The sequence below is a fragment of the Musca domestica genome, unplaced genomic scaffold, assembly GCF_030504385.1.
Source record: "Musca domestica strain aabys unplaced genomic scaffold, Musca_domestica.polishedcontigs.V.1.1 11, whole genome shotgun sequence".
NCBI lineage: Eukaryota > Metazoa > Arthropoda > Insecta > Diptera > Muscidae > Musca > Musca domestica.
In genome coordinates this window covers 12653675-12674071 of record NW_026712133.1, presented here as the reverse complement: position 1 = coordinate 12674071, position 20397 = coordinate 12653675, and the positions used below count along the sequence as shown (strand labels likewise).

At 34.3% G+C, this 20397-nt stretch overlaps 1 protein-coding gene across 2 annotated transcripts; it reads left to right on the top strand.

Annotated features, from left to right (window-relative positions):
* Positions 1-1322: 1322 nt before the first annotated feature.
* Positions 1323-16541, top strand: LOC101901613 (mucin-2). 2 transcript variants are annotated; one of them, XM_059131217.1, is made up of 3 exons: positions 1323-1422; positions 13887-15218; positions 15304-16541. In XM_059131217.1, exons 1-3 carry the CDS (start codon positions 1368-1370, stop codon positions 15501-15503), a joined length of 1587 nt encoding a protein of 528 aa, XP_058987200.1. In that variant the 5' UTR covers positions 1323-1367; the 3' UTR covers positions 15504-16541. The 2 variants fall into 2 exon arrangements, with proteins under 2 accessions (XP_058987200.1, XP_058987203.1); XM_059131220.1 differs by lacking the exon at positions 1323-1422 and adding an exon at positions 4745-4914.
* Positions 16542-20397: the final 3856 nt, after the last annotated feature.

Genomic DNA, 20397 nt, shown 5'->3' with positions numbered 1-20397 from the left:
GCCAAGAGGCCATTCTTAATTAATGAGAACTGTCGAAATCAGTTCAGCCGTTCTCGACATATAAGAGATTTTTCAAGCATATCTTCTTTGATAAACATATATATCGCACATATTTTGCTATATATCCGTTTTGTTGGATGTTAACATCAATGTAAAGATCAGAAGTAACCTTGTCATGGCTTTGTGTTTTCGCCGGGATTAAAAATATTCGCGGTTTAATGAAAAATTTTGAATTTTTTCAACAAAAAAGATATGGTCTATTTTAGCCGCTAAATATTATCCGATGACCACCCAAATTGGTAGGCTTCTTCCCCGCCCTAAACTCTAGCTACATGCGAAATTCCGCGTCGATTGGTCTATAATTGCGACCTGTATAGCTACTGCAAAATCCGACATTTTTTCAGTATTTGGTCCATTTTAACCCCTAAACATTTGGCGATCATCTCCAAAAGAAATAGGGTTCTATTCTGACCCTAGCCCCACCTCCATTCTAAATTTCGTGAAGATTGGGCCATAATTGCGACCTGTAGAGTGATTACAAATTAACATGGACAGACGGACAGACGGACAGACGGACAGACGGACGGACGGACATACATAGCTAGATCGACTCAGCTCGGCGAGCTAGGAAGATCCATATATACTTTCCTATATGGGAAACCAATATTTCGAGGTGTTACATAATTTTTGGCCCAATCAAACTTATAATACCCCCAACACATAGTGTTGTAGGGTATAATTATGGCGTTTGACTTTGTTGCAGTTTTTTTTTTATCTCACCCTGTATGGCTTTAACTGTGAGAAATTTGTAGTGTTCCTTTGTCATGTAGTGATCAAATAACGCTTTGACCTAATTTTGACCGATGGGTAACTGTGGATAAATATTGTTGTTTTTTTTTTTCGCAACAAATTAGTATTGTCTAAAAATGGGGTTTACCAAAAACTGAACATTTAGATCGGAAACTTTTTTCAAGGCAATTACATTTCACGGAAATCTGTTATAAAATTTTTACGACAGTGACAAATGTTTTCGAAAATAATTAAAAAGTGCTACGTTTGAACGGCAAACAATGATATACACATTGACCATATTGCCTTGGGAGATTTCTGGAGGATTTGAAAAAAAACAACAAAAACTACTGAATGTCAACGTTGTAATGCTCGTTGTTATCTTTGCTCTTATCTAATGTCTGAATTTCACTTGGGGATTTTTTTCCATTGCAATTTTCTGCAATTTATGAATTTAGCCTAAAAAACGAAGAAAAGCTAACGAAATAACTTATTTGGATTTAGTTGCAATTGACAATTCAACGTTGTATAGTGTGGGAAAAGAAAAAAATACAATAATCGAAGGAGTGGATAATAAGATGCAGTTTCGAATTTTGTTTTTGGTAATTTGTGTCGCATTAATGACAAACCAAGGTGAATATGTCAACTTTAATTAGGATTGTGACATCCTCGGATACGTAGCTTTTAAGAAACCCCTACGAAAATGGTTATAGATTGGAGTTTTAATTTAACAATAACAATTATATTATATATAAAAAAAGATATAACAAAAGTGTTCTAATATAATTTAAAGTAACTCAAGCAGGACACATCGGTAAGAGAAAATTAAAAACAGTTTAAAACAATTAAAAACGTTAAGTTCGGCCGGGCCGATACTTCATCTTGAGGTGACGAAAACCTAGCTTTAAACAAGTAGAAAAGCAGCGGCCAGGCCAAATGTTTAATACTTTCCACCATTTTGGATGAACTTGAATAATGTCCAAATACTGACCCATTACGAAATTTTAAACAATTCCTCTGAATATCATCAAACTACCGAATATCGGGAGGTATCGTTATATGGGGGCAATATGAAGACGTGGGCTTGCAATGCAATTTTTGTTATAGGCTGTAGTACTCATTACAAATTTTAACTATCAATTCAATTCCGGTTAACAATGTTACTACAATCATGAAATACCGAATATTGGTATTTGAAATTTGAAACAATTCCGGTTAATAATGTCGCTAATATCATTAAAATACCGAATATCGAAAGGTATCGTTATATGGAAGCTATCCAAAGACGTGGATCTGCGTATGCGATTTTCTGTTTTAGACCGTAGTACTCATAACAAATTTCAACTATCAATTCAATTCCGGTTTATAATATCGCTATAATCATGAACTACCGAATTTCGTGAGATACCATTATATGGGGGCTACACGAAAACGTGGACCGATATGATCCATTTACGAACTTAATCTCCCTACAAAATACACATGTGTTTAAAATTTTAGCCTTCTTTCTTAATTTGTTCGAAGGATAAAGTGATTACAACAAAGAGACATACGGACATTGCTAAATCAACTTAGAATTTCAGCTGATCCAGTATATATATATGTTATAGGGTAGTATTTCCTCCATAGAATGGTGGAGAGAATAAAAAAGAAATCTCGGGGAAAATTCTAAAGTCGGAGTTCTCGGAAAAATTTGTTAGCTAGGTGCACCTGAGTGGGATGGCGACCTCAGTCATAGACAAAATATTTGCCTTCTTTTAATTTATCCATAAGAGACAAATTGTTGGGTTTTCTTTCGACTGGCATGACCTTTCGTTTTACCTGTCGTCTATTACAAACATACATATTTAAATAAGCGTTTGACTGACATATGTATCAGACTGATAAGCAGTTGACTGACATTCAACATCCAGAGCGAACGGCTGAAAGCACAATCTTGAAATTTTATGTGAGGGTCACCATTTATGTGTGGGTGGTTGATAAGGCGATTTTCTTTTTTTTTTTTTGAAAGTTATTGTAAAATTGTTATCGGATAGCAAATATCATAGATATCGGCTGCCTTTTGTGTCACATAAACCTTAAATGGAATTAATCAGAAGCTATGGGGGATTTAAAACAAACTTCACAGCCGTTCACTAAATCAGGTTGTGTTAATGATTTAATAAAACAGATTTAAATAAATTTATCAATTTAAATAAAATAGAAGTTAAATCGATTTTGCCGTTTGTAATTTTTATGAAAATTAAATTAATGTTATTATTCAAACGAAACGGACAGTAAAATGATATGATTATCCACCCTCCACCATACATAGTTTGGAGGGTATATTAAGTTCGTCATTCCGTTTGTAACTCATCGAAATAATAATTTAAGACCCAACAAAGTATATATATTCTTGATCAGCGTCAACTTGATCAGAGTCAAAACGAGAAAATATAGGAAGCTAAAATTTTGCACCGATCTGTATTTTGTCTGCAGACAGGTAAACTTCGAAGATGGGCTATATCGGTTCATGATATCGTATAGCCCCCATATAAGTGTACCTCTCGTTATTTGGTATTTTGATGAATTTAGCCACATTTTTAATGGAATTGTCTGAAATTCTACACAAGGAGTTCTCTGTGAGTACTTTACCCCCAGAAAGAGAATTGTCTATATAGGACCACGATATGGTATAGCCCCCATACAATAGTGCCCCGCGATATTGGGTATTTTGATGATTTTAGCCACATTTTTCAATCGAATAGTCCACGCAAGGAGTTCCCTCTGAGCACTTTACCCCCTGAAAGATAATTTTCTACATAGTTCTACGTTTTAGTATAGTACCCATATAACACTACCCCGAGATATTCGGTATTTCCAGGATTTTCGCAACATTATTCAGAGAAAATTTTAAGTTCGGAATCGTTACTATAGCCTATCACAAAAATTACTTATCCAGCACCACGTCTTCGTATAACCACCATATAAAAGTTTTTCATTTGAACGTATTTTTCGACGGAATTTTTTTTTGGCATTTTTCAAGTTCCTTCCGAATGGTGGAGGGTATAAATAGTTCGGCTCGGTCGAACTTAGCTTCATCTTTACTTGTTTATACTATAATCATATTTTTTAATAGCAAGTAATATTGTGAGTTGACAACAATTAACAATAATATAATAAAAGCAAATTTGGAGAATATTAAAGAGCAACAGGTTTAGTGATATATGAGAGTGAGGAAGAGAAAATGAGTGAGAGAGAGTTTAATTTGATGAGAGATATTAAAATAAGATAGTGAGATTAAAGAAGTAAAAAGATGTTGGATGTGATGTGTAAATGGAGAAAAGAGTTCGATAACGTGTATTGGGTTAACAAATGTGACTATATGACCACAATTTGAAGGACCAGAAGGAATTATAAAATAAATAAATACCTTATTTTCATTTGCAAATTTATCTCGATTTTTCTTAGATGTGATGAGAAAACATCTACTTGTCATCAACAAATTAATTTGCACCCATTGTCAAATGATTTATTTTACTATACCTTAAATAAGTGCACGATGAAGTTCCCCGGGTCCAATAGTATTTAATAAAATTTTCGAAATTCCAGGAAATATATAAACAATCTTTATGATTGCACTCTTGTTCGATGGAGGGAGGTTCGTCTTATCAGAACTGAAAAATATTTCTATTGAAAATAATTATCAGATATCAAAAGAATTGCCTAACTCTGGCCAAAATTATTAGGAAGCATTGCCTTGCAACAGCCAACAAGTGCGTATATACCTTCGATTGGTCTTGGGGATTTATGGGTGACTTGGGTTCGTTCGAATATGCCTTTGTTTTTGTGCTCGCGGTTATCTTTGCCCCTTATCGTCGATATTTTCCCCAATATTTTACATTGGGGTTTTAATTGCAGTTCTCTAAATGTATCAACGGCATTCAATGATTGTGGCCCAAATGCTTTGGAATCGAAATATTTGAATTTAGTTGCAATCGAAAATTCATTGTCGAAATATCGTCGAAGAAAAGACGAATAACACTGATTATAATAATAAAAGTTAATAAATAATACAAATCGGTGGAAATAAAATGCTGTTTCGAGTTGTGTGGTTAATTTCTGTCATTCTAATGGCAAATCAAGGTGCATTTCATTTTTAAATGCCGTTATTGGTGAACAGTAAATTAGATTGAAAGATTTAAAAAAATAGAAATTGAACTGAGAATATAATAAATTGAATTCAATAAAATAATCATAAAGAGAAAACACGTTTTAGTCGTATTTAAAGCACATAATTAACCCGATATATCAAACGGTTTAGCCGTCGTAGTTTAATCTCCGTTAATTTCAACAAAATTGCTTTAATTCGATATTGCTTGTTGTCAATAAAAAGCAATCGAAAAAGTAGCTATGTTCGGCCGGGCCGAACTTTAAATAACTTCCACCACTTGAACTTGGAAATTAAAAAAAAAAAAAACAATCCGAAAACTACCACTTAATTGAAAATCTTTATATGGGGACTATACGGAGACGTGAACCTGCTTACGAAAATTTTTGTCATACGTTGTAGTACCCATTACGAACTGCAAATACGAAATTTGAAGCAGTTTCAGTGTATAATATCGCTCAAGTCATTAAAATATCGAATATCGCGGTGTACCGTTATGTGGGGCATATACGAAAATGTAAACCTGCATACGAATTTTTTGGGCATTGGCTGTAGTATCCAATGCAAACTTTAAATACGTAGTTTGTTACAATTCCGGTTAATAATGTCGCAAAAATCATGAAAATACCGTGTATCTGGAGGTACCGTCATATGGGGGCTGTACGAAGACGTGGACCTGCATACGAAATAGTTTGCCATAGGTTGAAGTACCCATTAAGATACGATTTAAGGGTTTAAGTCACAATTTTAAACCTCATCTACTGTAAGCGGACAACTTGTGTTCCCAGTATGTAGGAAACATTCTTGAAGAGAACTGTCCATATAGATCCAAGTTTTGGTACAGTCCCCATTTAACTGTTTCTTAAAATATTCGGTATTTTTATGATTTGAGCTACAAATTCGGTACTTGGGATTGTTTCCATTTTCATACTTCATCTAATACAGATACCAATATTGGTATGGGTAAAATTAAAAGACAAGCGAGAATTTATAACCAATTTTATGCGAAATCATATATTACATATACATCTCAGGTCTCTGGTTGAGAGAAATACTTAGATATAGCAAGTTGTAAAGAATCGTCGACTTGTGTCGAGAGTTATGATAGATATAAGTATTGGAAATTTTGACACTTTGTGAGTAAAGTACCAAAATGGGTTCGCAGATATATACCGTCTTCAGAACAGATTTTGTGTCAGCAAAAATGTTTTTATTTGTGAAATTTGAAGAGACTTGGATGCTTATTTCGCTTTTTTGAGCGTTTTGTTTTTCAAAACCTTGAACCCTATGTGGGGGTGGTACCAGAAGAAATAGTCCGATCTCTATCATCTTTATAACAGACCTTATGTCGATGAAAATATTGTGTCTGAATGGAATCGAATGTTAATTTCGCATTTTAGGAGCTTCGTGGATATTCAAAATTTTGACTCTCTGTGAGGGGTTACCAGAAGGAGTGGACCGATATATCCCATCTTTTCATCAGACCTTGGGTTTATAAAAATAATGTGATGTGGGTAATTTGAAGAGAACCGGATTTTTATTTCGGATTTTATGATCGTTTTGGTTATTCAAAATTTTGACTCTTTGTGGGCAGGTACCAAAAGGAGTGGACCGATACTTTCCATCTATATAACAAATCTTGTGTTTATGGAAATATGGAGATGTGCCAAGTAAGAATGAAATCGGAAGTTAATTTCGCGTCTTATGAGTTTCATATAAATTCAAAAGTTTGACCCTTTAACACCAAATCTTGAGTTTATAAAAATATTGGGATGTGTGAAATTTTAAGACAATCGGTCTCTTACATCACATTTTATAAGAGTTGTAATTATTCAAAATTTTGATCCTTTGTGGGTGAGGTACTTGATGGAGTCGACCAATATTGTCCATTTTCGCACCTGACCGAGAACTGGGCCAAATATTAGGATTTGCAAAGTTGGAGCAAAATCGGATTATTGACTCTCTTTCTGTGCAGTAAAATATTTCTTTTTAATTTCGGCCTATTATGGGGAGGTACAGAAGGAGGGGACCGATATTGCACATCTCCGAACTCGATCTAAGCTTGGTAATAATATTATGATATGCCAAGTTTGGACCAAATCGGATACTCCCTTCGAGAGTTATCGTGCACACCCACCAACCATCAGACAGACGAGACGGACATCGGACATATGGTTGAGGGTATAAAAAATTGTTGTTACTACCTCGTATGATTTTCACCTTCTATGACAGAAAATTGATTATAAAAGGTCCACGGTTCCGTATAACCCCTATATAAAGGTACCTCCCTGTATTCGGTATATAATTGATGACTTAAGCCACGTTTCTGAGAAGGCAATGATGTGATATTCGAGACCAAATAGTTTTGTAGTTAGTCTCCGCACGATAACAGGTTAGCAAGAAGTTATTATTATTTTTTTAATAATCAGCATAAAACTAAGTCGATTTAACTATGTACGTCTGCCTGTCTGTCTGTCCATCTGTCTGTTGAAATTACGATACAGCCCACATTATTTGACGTTGAGCATCAAAATTTAGCAGAACAATTTGTATGTGTCTAGGATGGTTGGTATTGAAAATGAGATATATCGGTCCACGTTTTGGTATAGTCCCCATATAACGGTGCCTCCCGATATTCGGTATTTTGAAGATTTTTGCCACATTTTCCCACGAATATGTCTAAAAATAGGTATTGGTTGGTCATAATGGGTTCTAATGTTTTCTTTACCCTAAGATGGAGGATATTAAAAGATCGACCCGGCCGAATTTAATGTTTTTTACTTGTTTTTCCAACACCAATATATTTATGTGTATTATATGAAATATGAAAATGGAATACTTCGGTCGACTATACCTGGTACCTCACGCACATGTTAACATTTTCTAAAAATGTTCACATGTACCATGTAAAGTGAAGGAAGTTACCAACCTGTTACCAAGTTACCATCCATTCCCTCTGAAACCACTCCATAGAGGGTCAACAGTTTGAATAATCATAACTGGAGTCAAAATATATTTAAATAATCGAACAATGGCTGAGGGTATTAGTCTGTCGGCAGAACCGATTGATACTTTTTAACTTGTTTTCAATGCCAATCATCCTAGATACAATACAAATATATTTTGGGATGTTACAAACGGAATGACAAAGTTGATATAACCTCCTTTTCAAGTTGGAGGGTATAAAAATATACTTCATGTTAGACAAAATAATATTTAAGGCAGGACTATTTTGTTGTTGCAGAATAGTTAGGCTTAATCCCATTATTGTTATTTTTATAAAAACAACGTCTGTTTATTGTTAATGTTGATAATGTTTACCAGGGGGTAAGGCAGGGAGAATATCCCAGACAAAAGACAAGGGAACTAATGAGGATTGTTGGCTCTTTCCGAAACCTAGGTGTTTCCCGCATTACCCCTTGGTAAACATTACCATCGTTCTCCACTAATAAACAAACGTTGTTTTTATGAAAACAACAATAGTCGGATTAAGCCTACTTTCAACAACAAAATACTACGGTACACCGAACAAACATGCCAACACTGTTCCAGGACTACTTTTGCATATAACACAAACATATACACATCAATAAATACTTTCGGGATATGTATAGTTATCAAAAGGATAATTCATATTTTCACCACAATTATTTCAACATAAACACAAATTAAAATATTTTTTTAATTTTATATAATCTATATATATAAATGTAAGTTGTGTTAGTTACTACGCTTATAACTTAAGAACCGCTGGATTAATTTTAACGATTCACACGAATTCGGAGTTGTCTACTCTCCGAAAAGGATAATATCCAAAAAAATCGCGTAAAAATGTGATATATTAACATTTTCATTTTGACTTTTCAAATGTACAATAGTAATGTTTTATTTTGCATGATTTTTTTCCATTTTGACTTACTTTTTTCTAATGTACATTTGTAGTGTTTTTTATATTTTATTTTTGAATTCGAATATTTATACCAATTTATTTAATTGACTTGATTTCTTGAGAACTGAAATTGATGGCGGGTTACATGGAAGTGTAGTAGCGAATTATGTGGTGGCGAAACGGAATAGATGATATCGAAATAATTTAACGCGGTCACACCAAAGTTAAAAGATAATCACTTTTTCTAAATCGCTGAAAAATCACGAAAAAGAGATCTCATTGCAAAAATCAAAAAAACATTTTCAATGGAATCGAATTTTAAAGTAATAGTACATTCTATTGACAAACTTTGTAAGGAAGGATCTTAAAACATTTGCTGTAAAAAATCAGCGAAAAAGTTGAAGACTTTTTCAATTTGTTATTCTTTTTTTTTGTCAATTTTTTTTGTGAACAAAATAAAGAATAATTTTTCACTAAAAAAATTGAATAAGTGCGAAATAGGATGTTAACTGACATCTACCTTTCAACCGAAAAAGCTTAATGGGGCTCATTTCAAAGCGTGACAATGATCCGTCCAATGAGAGCTCAAAATGCAAAATTCTTTGGGAGAATAATAAGTAATATACCAATATTGAAATAAAAGGTGCAAAATAGTAGAGCGAATGGGACTTTTAGTAAGAAAAGGTTTTATATCCTTCCAGAAATTCTTCCCAAACATTCAAAATACCTAAAATCACTTTTGCAGGTCTTTATATCGATCATAACTCATGGATAAGGGAACAACCCGATTTCATATTTATATAACCATCTATGATTTAAGTTATTTTTGGGGTCTTGGCCGGCCACTTTTTTCATTTTTTGGCCCTTATTTGACATTTTTGTTGCTAAGGGGGTAGATAACCTCTTCGCATAAAATTTGAAATTTTCAGAGTAGGGCCCATATTGGTATTGATCACATTCATCAATTGATTTGGCTAAAAAATTTTATTTATGCCACCCTGGGGTAGGGAACCATCATACAGATAATTGCCACATAGCAATTTATTTAAGTAAAGTCCCCACATTGGAGTATCCCCAAGTCCACTTTCACATCTAATGTGTGGTCAGAAAAGAAAATTTTGTATTCTATTGAATTTTTAACCCCCAAGAGAATATTGGTTGGGAACGTAGATTTGGGATGTGCATCCATATGAAATAAATTGTGGAAACATGAACAAATTACAAATATAAGAAAGTAGCACGGGACAGAATATTTGTTTAATCATCATTGAATTATCCTATGATGAAAATATGGACTTTAAGGGGTCTCCAACTTACAATTTAAATGGCAAATAAAATTAATTCCCATCTTATCATTCTGCCCTCAATTATGAGGTGGATAAAACTATTTTTACTTATTTAAATCTCGCGAAATGCTATGACATGCTATATTGTTCTGCTATATTTTTGATTTGGCCTCTATTTGTCATCTTGGATTATAAGGGGTAGAAGAAAGTTTTCAATGTAGGTCGATGTTTCGGAGTAGTTCCCATATAAAGAAGGTACCTCCTAATTTAACCACATTTCAAAGAATTTGGCTAATAATGCGTATTAGGGGGGTGAAAATCTTACACTAAAATTTCAACATATCTACAAATTTTAGAATTTTTATCCATGTTATAATACCCTCTCAAGTCCACCTTTTGGCGGACAAACAGACTGACATGGTTAGGGGGACTTATGAGGACTCTAATGCACAATCTAAGTTGCTAATGGGTTTAAAAAAGTAACTAACTTTGGCTATTCTTAAATCATTCAGCCCTCAATTATGTAGTATACAAAATACAGCAAATTCCAAATTACTGCTCATTTGACTGGAAGATTTTGCTACGATTTTTACCATATTAAAAATTAATTTGATCCCTTATATGGCGATAAGATTGATATATACTTTTTAATAGATTTGTATAGCACATCCACACAGTTGAAGCCCACGGTTTAAATATTGAAGCCCACTGGTTAAAAATGGGTACAGGTATTTTAAAACACTTTAAATCGACCTGTACGTGAACACTTATATCAGTCATATCTGTGAATAATTATGCTTGGGAATATATGCATAATAGACAAAAACTACGGGCCGGCAACGCGGACCGGGCCAGCTAGTAATCTATATATATAAAAATCAATTGTTGTTTGTTGGTAACGGAATCAGTTGAAAACGGCTGGACCGATTTGCATAATTTTTTGTACAAACGTTCGTCATACCCCGAGTTAGGTTTTTAAAGAAAAAATATTGGCCACGCCTCCTTTTACGCCCACTATTACGATTTATCTAAAATCTTTATATTTGCCAAAATAGTGAAGATATCGGTTTGAGAATTATTACACGAGATGCTGTTGGCTTTCCATTCAACCCTAAGTACTTATTTAGGGGCTGAGGAACGCGCCTACTTTTAAATCTATCTCTCTATATGTAAAAGAAAGTTGTGTTAGTTACTACTCTTATAACATAAAGACCGCCGGTCTGATTTTAACGATTTAGACAAATTCGGAATTGCCTCTTGGCAGAAAAGAATAAAATCCAAAAAAATCGCGTAAAAATGTGAAATTTGAACATTTTCATTTTGACTTTTAAAATGTACAATAGTAATGTTTTATATTGCATATTTTTTCCATTTTGACTTACTATTTTCGAATGTACATTTGTAGTGTTTTTTTTTAATTCTAATATGATGTGTAGGTTTTTTTTGGGTAGTATAAAGCCACAACGGATAAAACTGTTATTTATAGATTTTATGTATTTATTCGTAATACCCAATAAATACACAAAATCTATAAATAACAATTTTATCCGTTGTCGCTTTATATGCAAATTCTAAGATCGGGAAAAATCGGCAATTTTTCAATGGAATCGAATTTCAAAATAATAGTACATTCTACCGACAAACTTCGTAAGGACCTTTAAAAATTTGCCGCAAAAAAATCAGCGAACCAGTTGAAGATTCTTTTTATTTTTTCTATATTGAAGTGTACATATTTTTATTGGTTTGAATTCTGAATGAATAATATTAAAAATGAAATGAGGGCGCAATGCGATGTTAAATGCTTTCTACTCCAGGACCTACATCGTGCTTCAGCTGGAAGATGCGAACACATTTAAACAAACAAAAATGACCGAAGAAGCGTTATTGGGTTAATTTCAAAAAGTGGGCCTGCTTCTTTCATATGACAATAAATTGTCAAATGAGAACACAAAATGCAAAATTCATTGGGACTGCAATCAGTCAAATACCGACTATAAAGAACGTAAAATAGAAATTCTACCTAAACATTAAAGATACCTTTAATCGCTTTGGCAGATCATGATATGGATCATAACCCCTGATAGTGGAACAACCCGATTTCAAGTATATTCTACATTTTAACCATATTTTTCGTACTAATTTTAGCTTATGTTGATAATTTAAGAAGAAACCATCTTTGCAAAAAATTATCACGTTTTGGTATCACCATTATATGATTTAAGTTATTTTCGGGGTCTTGGCCACTTTTTTCATTTTTTGGCCCTTATTTGACATCTTTGTTTCTAAGGGGGAAGAAAACCTCTTTAAATAAAGTTTTATTTTTCGGAAAAGTGCTCATCTTAGTCTTGAGGCTACCTGGGGTAAAAAACCCTGGGGTAGAAAATCATCTTACAGATAATTGTCCTCATAGGAATTTATTTAAGTATAGTCCTCACATTAGTATATCCCCAAGTCCACTTTCCCAACCAATGTGTGGTCAGAAAAGAAAATTTGATATTCTATTGAATTTGTAACCCCCAAGAGAATATTGGTTGGGAACGTAGATTTTGGACTCATTCAGTCGGATATTGTGGCAGAAACATGAAAAAAAATACGAAATTATAAAGTAACTTTATTGGATCTCCACCGCACAATTTAAATGACAAACAATTAATGCCCATCCTACGGTAATCGGAGCAAAAGAGTATTTTTTTGGCTATTCTGACAACATTCTGCCTTCAAGTATGATTTGGACAAAACTGAATACCACGCAGTACGAGATTTAAAACGTTGGAAATACAAATTTAAAATTATAGCTCATTTGAATGCTTTTTACAATATCAAAAATTGAGCTGAATTTTCACATGGGGCTATTATAGCTGTTCTTTATCATATAGGTATTTAACACTCAAATTAAAGCCTATAGCTGAAAAATAAGATCAGGCTATTCAAAATATCTAAAACCGACGGTATTTATAATTTTTCCCATGAATATTAATTTATATTTAGTAATGTCTTATAATTTATAATTTTATAATTTTAGTAATGACTTGATTATGAGTAATGACTCCATACTCATAATCAAGTCATTACTTATAATCAAAATTGTGCCGCCTACATAAGTCAGATCTGTGATTTATTATGCTTTAAAGACTAAAAGTACGGGCCGGCAACGCGGACCGGGTCAGCTAGTAATATTAATAATTTTCACACAACAGAGTTGCCAAATGGATTGCTTAACGAAATTGGTATTTGGTGTTGACAAATAGTGCTATATAAAATAAATCCTATATAAGTGTATCTAACGGCATTCGATATTTTGATGAATTATACAAAATTATTCGATGGAATTTTAAAAAATTGTAAAAAAATAGGGTCCACATCTGTGTATATCCCATATAAAATGGTACCTTCCGAAATTCGTGGTTTTACCAATTTTCTTCACATTTTTCAATTAGCCATATATCATCCAAAAGGTAAAAGATAATGATATGAAGACAAAAAAACGCAATCTCAAATTGCTATATTCTACAACACGGCTGAATTCGGACACCCATTTTGCAGCATATTCTTATAATGTATATTGACTTGACCATTAAGAGATGTACTCGTATCTTGCCGTCGTTTTCCCTTATGGTTTGACATTAATATGCCTAGCCATGATGCCAAGCTGCTTATGTACCCTCTCCTTTATTTTTATATTTTCTTTTATGATTATTCTTCTTCGCTACATCTGCGTTTAGTTCCCTTTTAATGCCATAAATTTTACACTTCGTTTCGGTATAATTTACAGTTTTTGGCGATGACTTCCAATGTTATCAGTGTCATGGCGACAATTGTGGTACCAAGGATACCATGGAATTGATTACATGTTCGGTGACTGACGATGCTTTAAAACCAACAGCTGGTCCCACTCCGACAACGCCGTCGACGCCAGAAAGTAGGAATTACAGATCGCACGTAATACGGGCAAGGGCTCTTTCGGATGAGAATAAAGAAACAACGGTTCCTACAGCACCACCTACTTCAGAATCAGCGACAGAAACAACGTCAGCAACAACGGTTCCTACAGCACCACCTACTTCAGAATCAGCGACAGAAACAACGTCAGCAACAACGGTTCCTACAGCACCACCTACTTCAGAATCAGCGACAGAAACAATGACAACAACAACGGTTCCTACAACACCATCTAATTCAGACTCAACAACATCTTCTGAATCAACGCCAACAGGCGGATCTACAACATCACCCCCAGAATCAACTAAAACACAAACAACAACGGTTCCTACTGAACCATCTACTTCTGAATCAACGACAACAAAAACTTCAGAAACAACGCCAACAACAACGGTTACTACAACACCACCTACTTTGGAATCAACGACAACAACGCCTTCAGAATCTACAACAACAACAACGTCAGAATCAACGCCAACACCAGCAACAGATTCTACAACAACTACTACAGAATCAGAAACAACGCCTTCAGAACCAACAACAACACCACCTACTTTGGAATCAACGACAACAACGCCTTCAGAATCTACAACAACAACAACGTCAGAATCAACGCCAACACCAGCAACAGATTCTACAACAACTACTACAGAATCAGAAACAACGCCTTCAGAACCAACAACAACACCACCTTCGGACTCAACAACAACAACATCTTCTGAATCAACGCCAGCAGCCGGATCTACAACATCACCCCCAGAATCAACGCCAACACAAACAACAACGGTTACTACAACACCACCTACTTCGGAATCAACGACAACAACGCCTTCAGAATCTACAACAACAACACCATCAGAATCAACGCCAACACCAGCAACAGATTCTACAACAATTACTACAGAATCAGAAACAACGCCTTCAGAACCAACAACAACACCACCTTCGGACTCAACAACAAGAGCATCTTCTGAATCTACGCCAACAGCCGGATCTACAACGCCACCCCCAGAATCAACGCCAACACCAACAACAGATTCTACTACAGAGTCAACCACCGCTAGTTCATCCACTAGGCCACCTTCAACCATAGCTACCACAAAAAATCCTCTTAGCCCACCAGGAACAGACGATCGATTTGCCTGTTACACTGTCCAATATCAAGGTATGTTGTATTTCCACACATGTGATTCTTAAACTTATCCCTTTCTTTCTCTCTCTCTCTCTCTCTCTTTCATTCTTTCAAATAGAGGGTGGCCAATCCATCACTAAAAAGGGTTGCGTGGCTACACTGCCTTCGCAGGCTGCGTGCGACATTGTTGAGACCAATGTAGGCGTGAATCTGGAAAAATGTGATATTTGCCTGTATACCGAGTGCAATTCGGGCGCTATTTTCAAATTGTCCTTGCTCACACTGTTGGGTGTAGTGCTTGTAAGGCTTTTAATATAAGCCACAATCAAATGTATTCTGAAATTAGTTTAAGAAATCAATATCGTGAGGGTTGGGTTTGAGTGGGCTTGGTTTTTCGAAGTATAATTTTAATGCAACTGTGTCGATGCGACTATCTGTATTCTTATACCATGATACAATGTCATCCTATAAGGCATGGTACAATTAATTAAAGAATACCTGATTTCAAATAGACGTACCAAACTCTGAATTTTTTGTCATTTATCTTGTTAACATTTACCTAATTGTAAATATATAATAGTATAATATAGAAAAAAAAATGAAAAATAATAACCACAAAGTTACCCGAAAATGTGCGAAAGAAATTCCCAACGTTTCATTCATGTTATGTGTCATATGTAAAGTCTATTGATATAGTAAAACTCTAGTACAGAGTTGCATTTTTAGGGCACAGGTTATTGCTTGGTTGAAGAACATGCCAGCATCTACCAGATTTGCCATGGTAGAAGAATACAGGTAGTCGCTTCGACACAGCTGCTGGGACAATGAACTGTCATTGAAAATGTTGAATGAAAAATTATTAAAACTTGTAAAGATTGCTGAGAAATGCATATTGTAACCTTTTTTGACAAAACAATTTTAAAATTTGCATCTACAAGCTTTGATGCATCTACCTATATTCTTCTACCATGACATTTGCATAATATCATAAAACAAAAATTCCGGTTATCGTATTCCGAAGGCAGTTCGGAAACTTCTTAGCCTAGCACAAAATGCGCGGTATAAACAGAATAAGTGGTTGTGGCTTTGAAATGACAGCAGTCTGAAGTTGGTTGCAGTTTTTTCATCTAACCCAGTATGAAACTTCCACCTCTGTTATCATGGTAGAATAATACAGGTAACAGCAAGTGTTGTTTTACACCAATCGTAACAACAACCACATACAAATTTGTTTTTGTACGAAATACAAGTTTCAGGGTTATATGTCCAAAAATGTAAACAAAATAATTAATTTCCAATAAATTAATTTAATTTCAAAAATATACATTTTTTGAATTTGGATTATTAAATTGAAAATGCAGAAGAATACTTCTTAAAATATTTATTGTTAATGAATGTATAGTTCTTAGCTGTAGGTCCAATTCTCTCAACACATCAAGCAATCGCTAGAAAATCGCGGAAAAGGCAACATCCCTTTCAAGTTGGAACCAAACAGCATACATATATAAAGTATTCTACATTTTGCAATTTTAGGAAACATGAAATATACGAAAATATTATTTAACGTGGTGTCGTTGTTCCTTAACCGCAAAAAAGTTGCCGAACCATCGCCTTTGGCGTTTCGTTAAGTACAACGGCAATTTTTTCTATTATTAGGCAAAAAATATTCTCACATGCCCTGCAGTGAAATTTTTTTATCAATAAAGAGTATACCTTATGTATATCAAGAAATGAAATTAAATCACAAAACGTCATATCGAGTTTGACACTAGTATTACCATAGAGTCAAATCAGCTGGGACTTGTTGTTGCCTGTAATAATTATACCATGCTCTGTTATGCTCCTTCATACTGGGTTAGATGAAAAAACTGCAACCAACTTCAGACTGCTGTCATTTCAAAGTGTTAAAATTATTCCAGTGACAGCTCATTGTATTGTTTACAAGCGTACAAAAGCATTTTGGTGAGAATTTTCCAGACAAAAAAGTTATTCGTGATAGAATTCAAGCCTGATAGTGTGACTTCTTTGTGTTTGGCTGGCTCGCTCGTTACCGTGATACTGGTAGCGTAGCCCGACGTCAAGGAAGTGGACGAAGAAAAAAACAGCAACATCAGCAGAAATGGTTTGAAATGGCTCCTGAGCTGAACATATCGCAATATTCCATTCGGCAAATATTGAAAAATGAACTTGGGGTAAAGCCATTGAAATTCCAAAAAATGCAAGATCTTACACCGCAACTGAAAGAAAATAGACTCAAAGAGCTGCTTCGGTTGGGCGAGAGTGGTGAACTGCCGGATTTGGTTTTCTCCGATGAGAAAACATTCGTTGTCCAGCAGTTTGTGAACAACCAAAAGAGGTCAGCTGAAAATATTCACCTTAGGTCGGTCAACAGAACTCAAGAGCGGGCCATGGTGATGATGTGGGCCGCCATAACAGCCGATGGTCGCTCTCCGCTCGTATTAATCGACCGTGACATCAGAATAAATGCCGAATATTATCGCGAAAATATTATGGAGGGTGTATTAAAGCCTTGGGCATGCAAACATTTTGGCCGCAGACCTTGGACATTCCAACAGGCCTCAACACGCGCTACCCAAGAATTGTGTCCGGAGTATTTTTGAAAGCAAGGTTGGCACTAAAAAAAATACCAAAGTGTCGATCACCTTAAGCAAGTGCTTCGACGGGAATGGACCAAAATACCGCAGAGCAATATTCGAGCAGCGTGTGTAATTCGTGCCAAAGGTGACCAATTCGAAAAAATCTAAACTTATTCTAAAATTTGATGCAATTTCCCACATTTTTTGCTTTCATTCAATAAAATTAAAAAAAAAAATCTAAAAATTATGGCACTTGACTTAGTTGCATTTTTATCTCACCCTGTAGTTATTCTCTATTGACATTTTATACAGGGTAGTTATTTACTATGCCAATTTCCTACAGCGTTCTTAGGAGTACATTTTTGACCATAAGATGCTCTCTAAAAAGTGCTACAATGTTTTCTTATATTAGACCAATATATCAATTTAGTAACAATTTTTTGTTTAAGAAAGAATTGGTGTTTAAAGTAGTTAAACACCCTGTCCGTAATTTGAACGGACATAGCCGCTGAAATCTGTCTACTCCCAATTGCTATACAGTATTTTTTGCTTACCTGCACAATCAAAAATTACACGACATCTTGTGCAGCAATGCCCAAAATGCAGGTAGCTTCATTGCATTTATATGCACAATGAAGCAGGTATCTTTAATTTTACTTACGTGCACAAAAAGTGCAGGTATCTTTAATTTTCTCTTCGTGCACAACAAAGCAGCAATCTTTATTTTACTTACGTACGTGTAATAGCCAGCCAAAATCAATGGGGAATCTTTTAAAGTTTATAATACATTTATTAAGTGGTTTAATTATATTAAACACAATAATTTAACATAAAATAAATAATTCATAATTCTCATGAATTGTCTAGGCAAGCAATGCTCTCCATTAATTTGAACGGACATAGCCGCTGAAATCTGTCTACTCCCAATTGCTATACAGTATTTTTTGCTTACCTGCACAATCAAAAATTACACGACATCTTGTGCAGCAATGCCCAAAATGCAGGTAGCTTCATTGCATTTATATGCACAATGAAGCAGGTATCTTTAATTTTACTTACGTGCACAAAAAGTGCAGGTATCTTTAATTTTCTCTTCGTGCACAACAAAGCAGCAATCTTTATTTTACTTACGTACGTGTAATAGCCAGCCAAAATCAATGGGGAATCTTTTAAAGTTTATAATACATTTATTAAGTGGTTTAATTATATTAAACACAATAATTTAACATAAAATAAATAATTCATAATTCTCATGAATTGTCTAGGCAAGCAATGCTCTCCATTAGCGTGATCGAAACTTCAAACAAAAGAGTGTTCTCTTTTAGCTCATCAAAAGTAGTTACCCAGCAGTCCGCTCGCCATTACAATTTAATACCCATCCAAATGTATGCTACTTTGTCAATAGGAAAAAATGAAATAAAAGTGGTTTATAGCATACAACTAGCATCCGATTTGGATGAGTCGCATTGCTATTACATTGTGGAACAAAATCCATATTAGAATTAAAGAACAAAACAAAATATAATAAAATGTGTCCATCGCACTTGCATCTGAATCGGATGCCTTTGTATTGTTTTGTATTTTTTTTGTGTGTGTTGTTGCAGCCGGTGTTGTACCGTTATTCGTTTTTGATGCTTCTTTCTTTTTTAAAGCAAAATTTTATTCTGTGAAGTGATTTTGAAAGTGCAAGTTGTGTATATTGAAAAAAAGTGAATAAAGTAAATTAATAAAATAATAATATAGTAAGTGTTGTGTGTTAAATAAGTTAAATAAAATGGTATGATTCAGAAGTAGAAATTTAAGAGATTAAAGAAAGTGGAAGCATACAATTTAAAAAGAAATGCACAGTTGAGGACGGACTGTTTGGAAAACAATGATATTGTACTAAATGATAATTCCATGCATTCCAAAATTGTAGAAGATTTTGGAAAATATGTAAGAATATTAAAATCTCTCCGTTATAATCCTATAATAATTTAATTTTTTTCAGGTTAGTATAATAAAAATTATAATTTCGCCAGATGGACTTATTAAAAACTTCTGCAATATTATAGACATTTCTATAATAATATCTTACAACTATGATGGTACCCAAAATAAAAAGTCGTTTAAGGAATTTAAACTTATAAACATCCTACAATAAAAAAACTGGAAAATTTTAATTTTTTTCCTTTAGTTTAAGCTTTGTTTCTTCCCACGTCTTTTGAATAAGTTATATGAATTTTTTTTTTATGCATTATTTCTCATTATAATAAGAATATTTTATGGTTGAAAACGCTGTTCTATAATACGAATATTTTAATAAAAAACATCTGAAATTTAAGTTCCACAATCTAAAATGTTGATGAAATTTGACCCATCCAACCTTCGCTTACAATGTTGATAGATTTCGGACCCATCCAATATTCGCTTACGTTGTCGGCCGATTTCGGACCCATCCAACATTCGCTTACATTGTCGGTAGATTTCGGACTCGTCTGACGGCCTAGGCCATCGCTGTGTAAATGTAAGTAAAAATTGTATACAGGCTTTCGATGGGTCGCACCTACATTGTCATTGGTCTCAGATGAAAGATGTATGTGCTAAAAAATCCGCTGGGTAAGCAATGGATAGAC

Bases quoted from the DNA above. Each gene is read 5' to 3' on its own strand.
- LOC101901613 (XM_059131217.1), top strand. From the start codon at position 1,368: ATGCAGTTTCGAATTTTGTTTTTGGTAATTTGTGTCGCATTAATGACA. The intron at 1,423-13,886 runs GTGAATATGTCA...TATAATTTACAG, and splicing joins CGCATTAATGACAAACCAAG to TTTTTGGCGATGACTTCCAA. The intron at 15,219-15,303 runs GTATGTTGTATT...TCTTTCAAATAG, and splicing joins TTACACTGTCCAATATCAAG to AGGGTGGCCAATCCATCACT.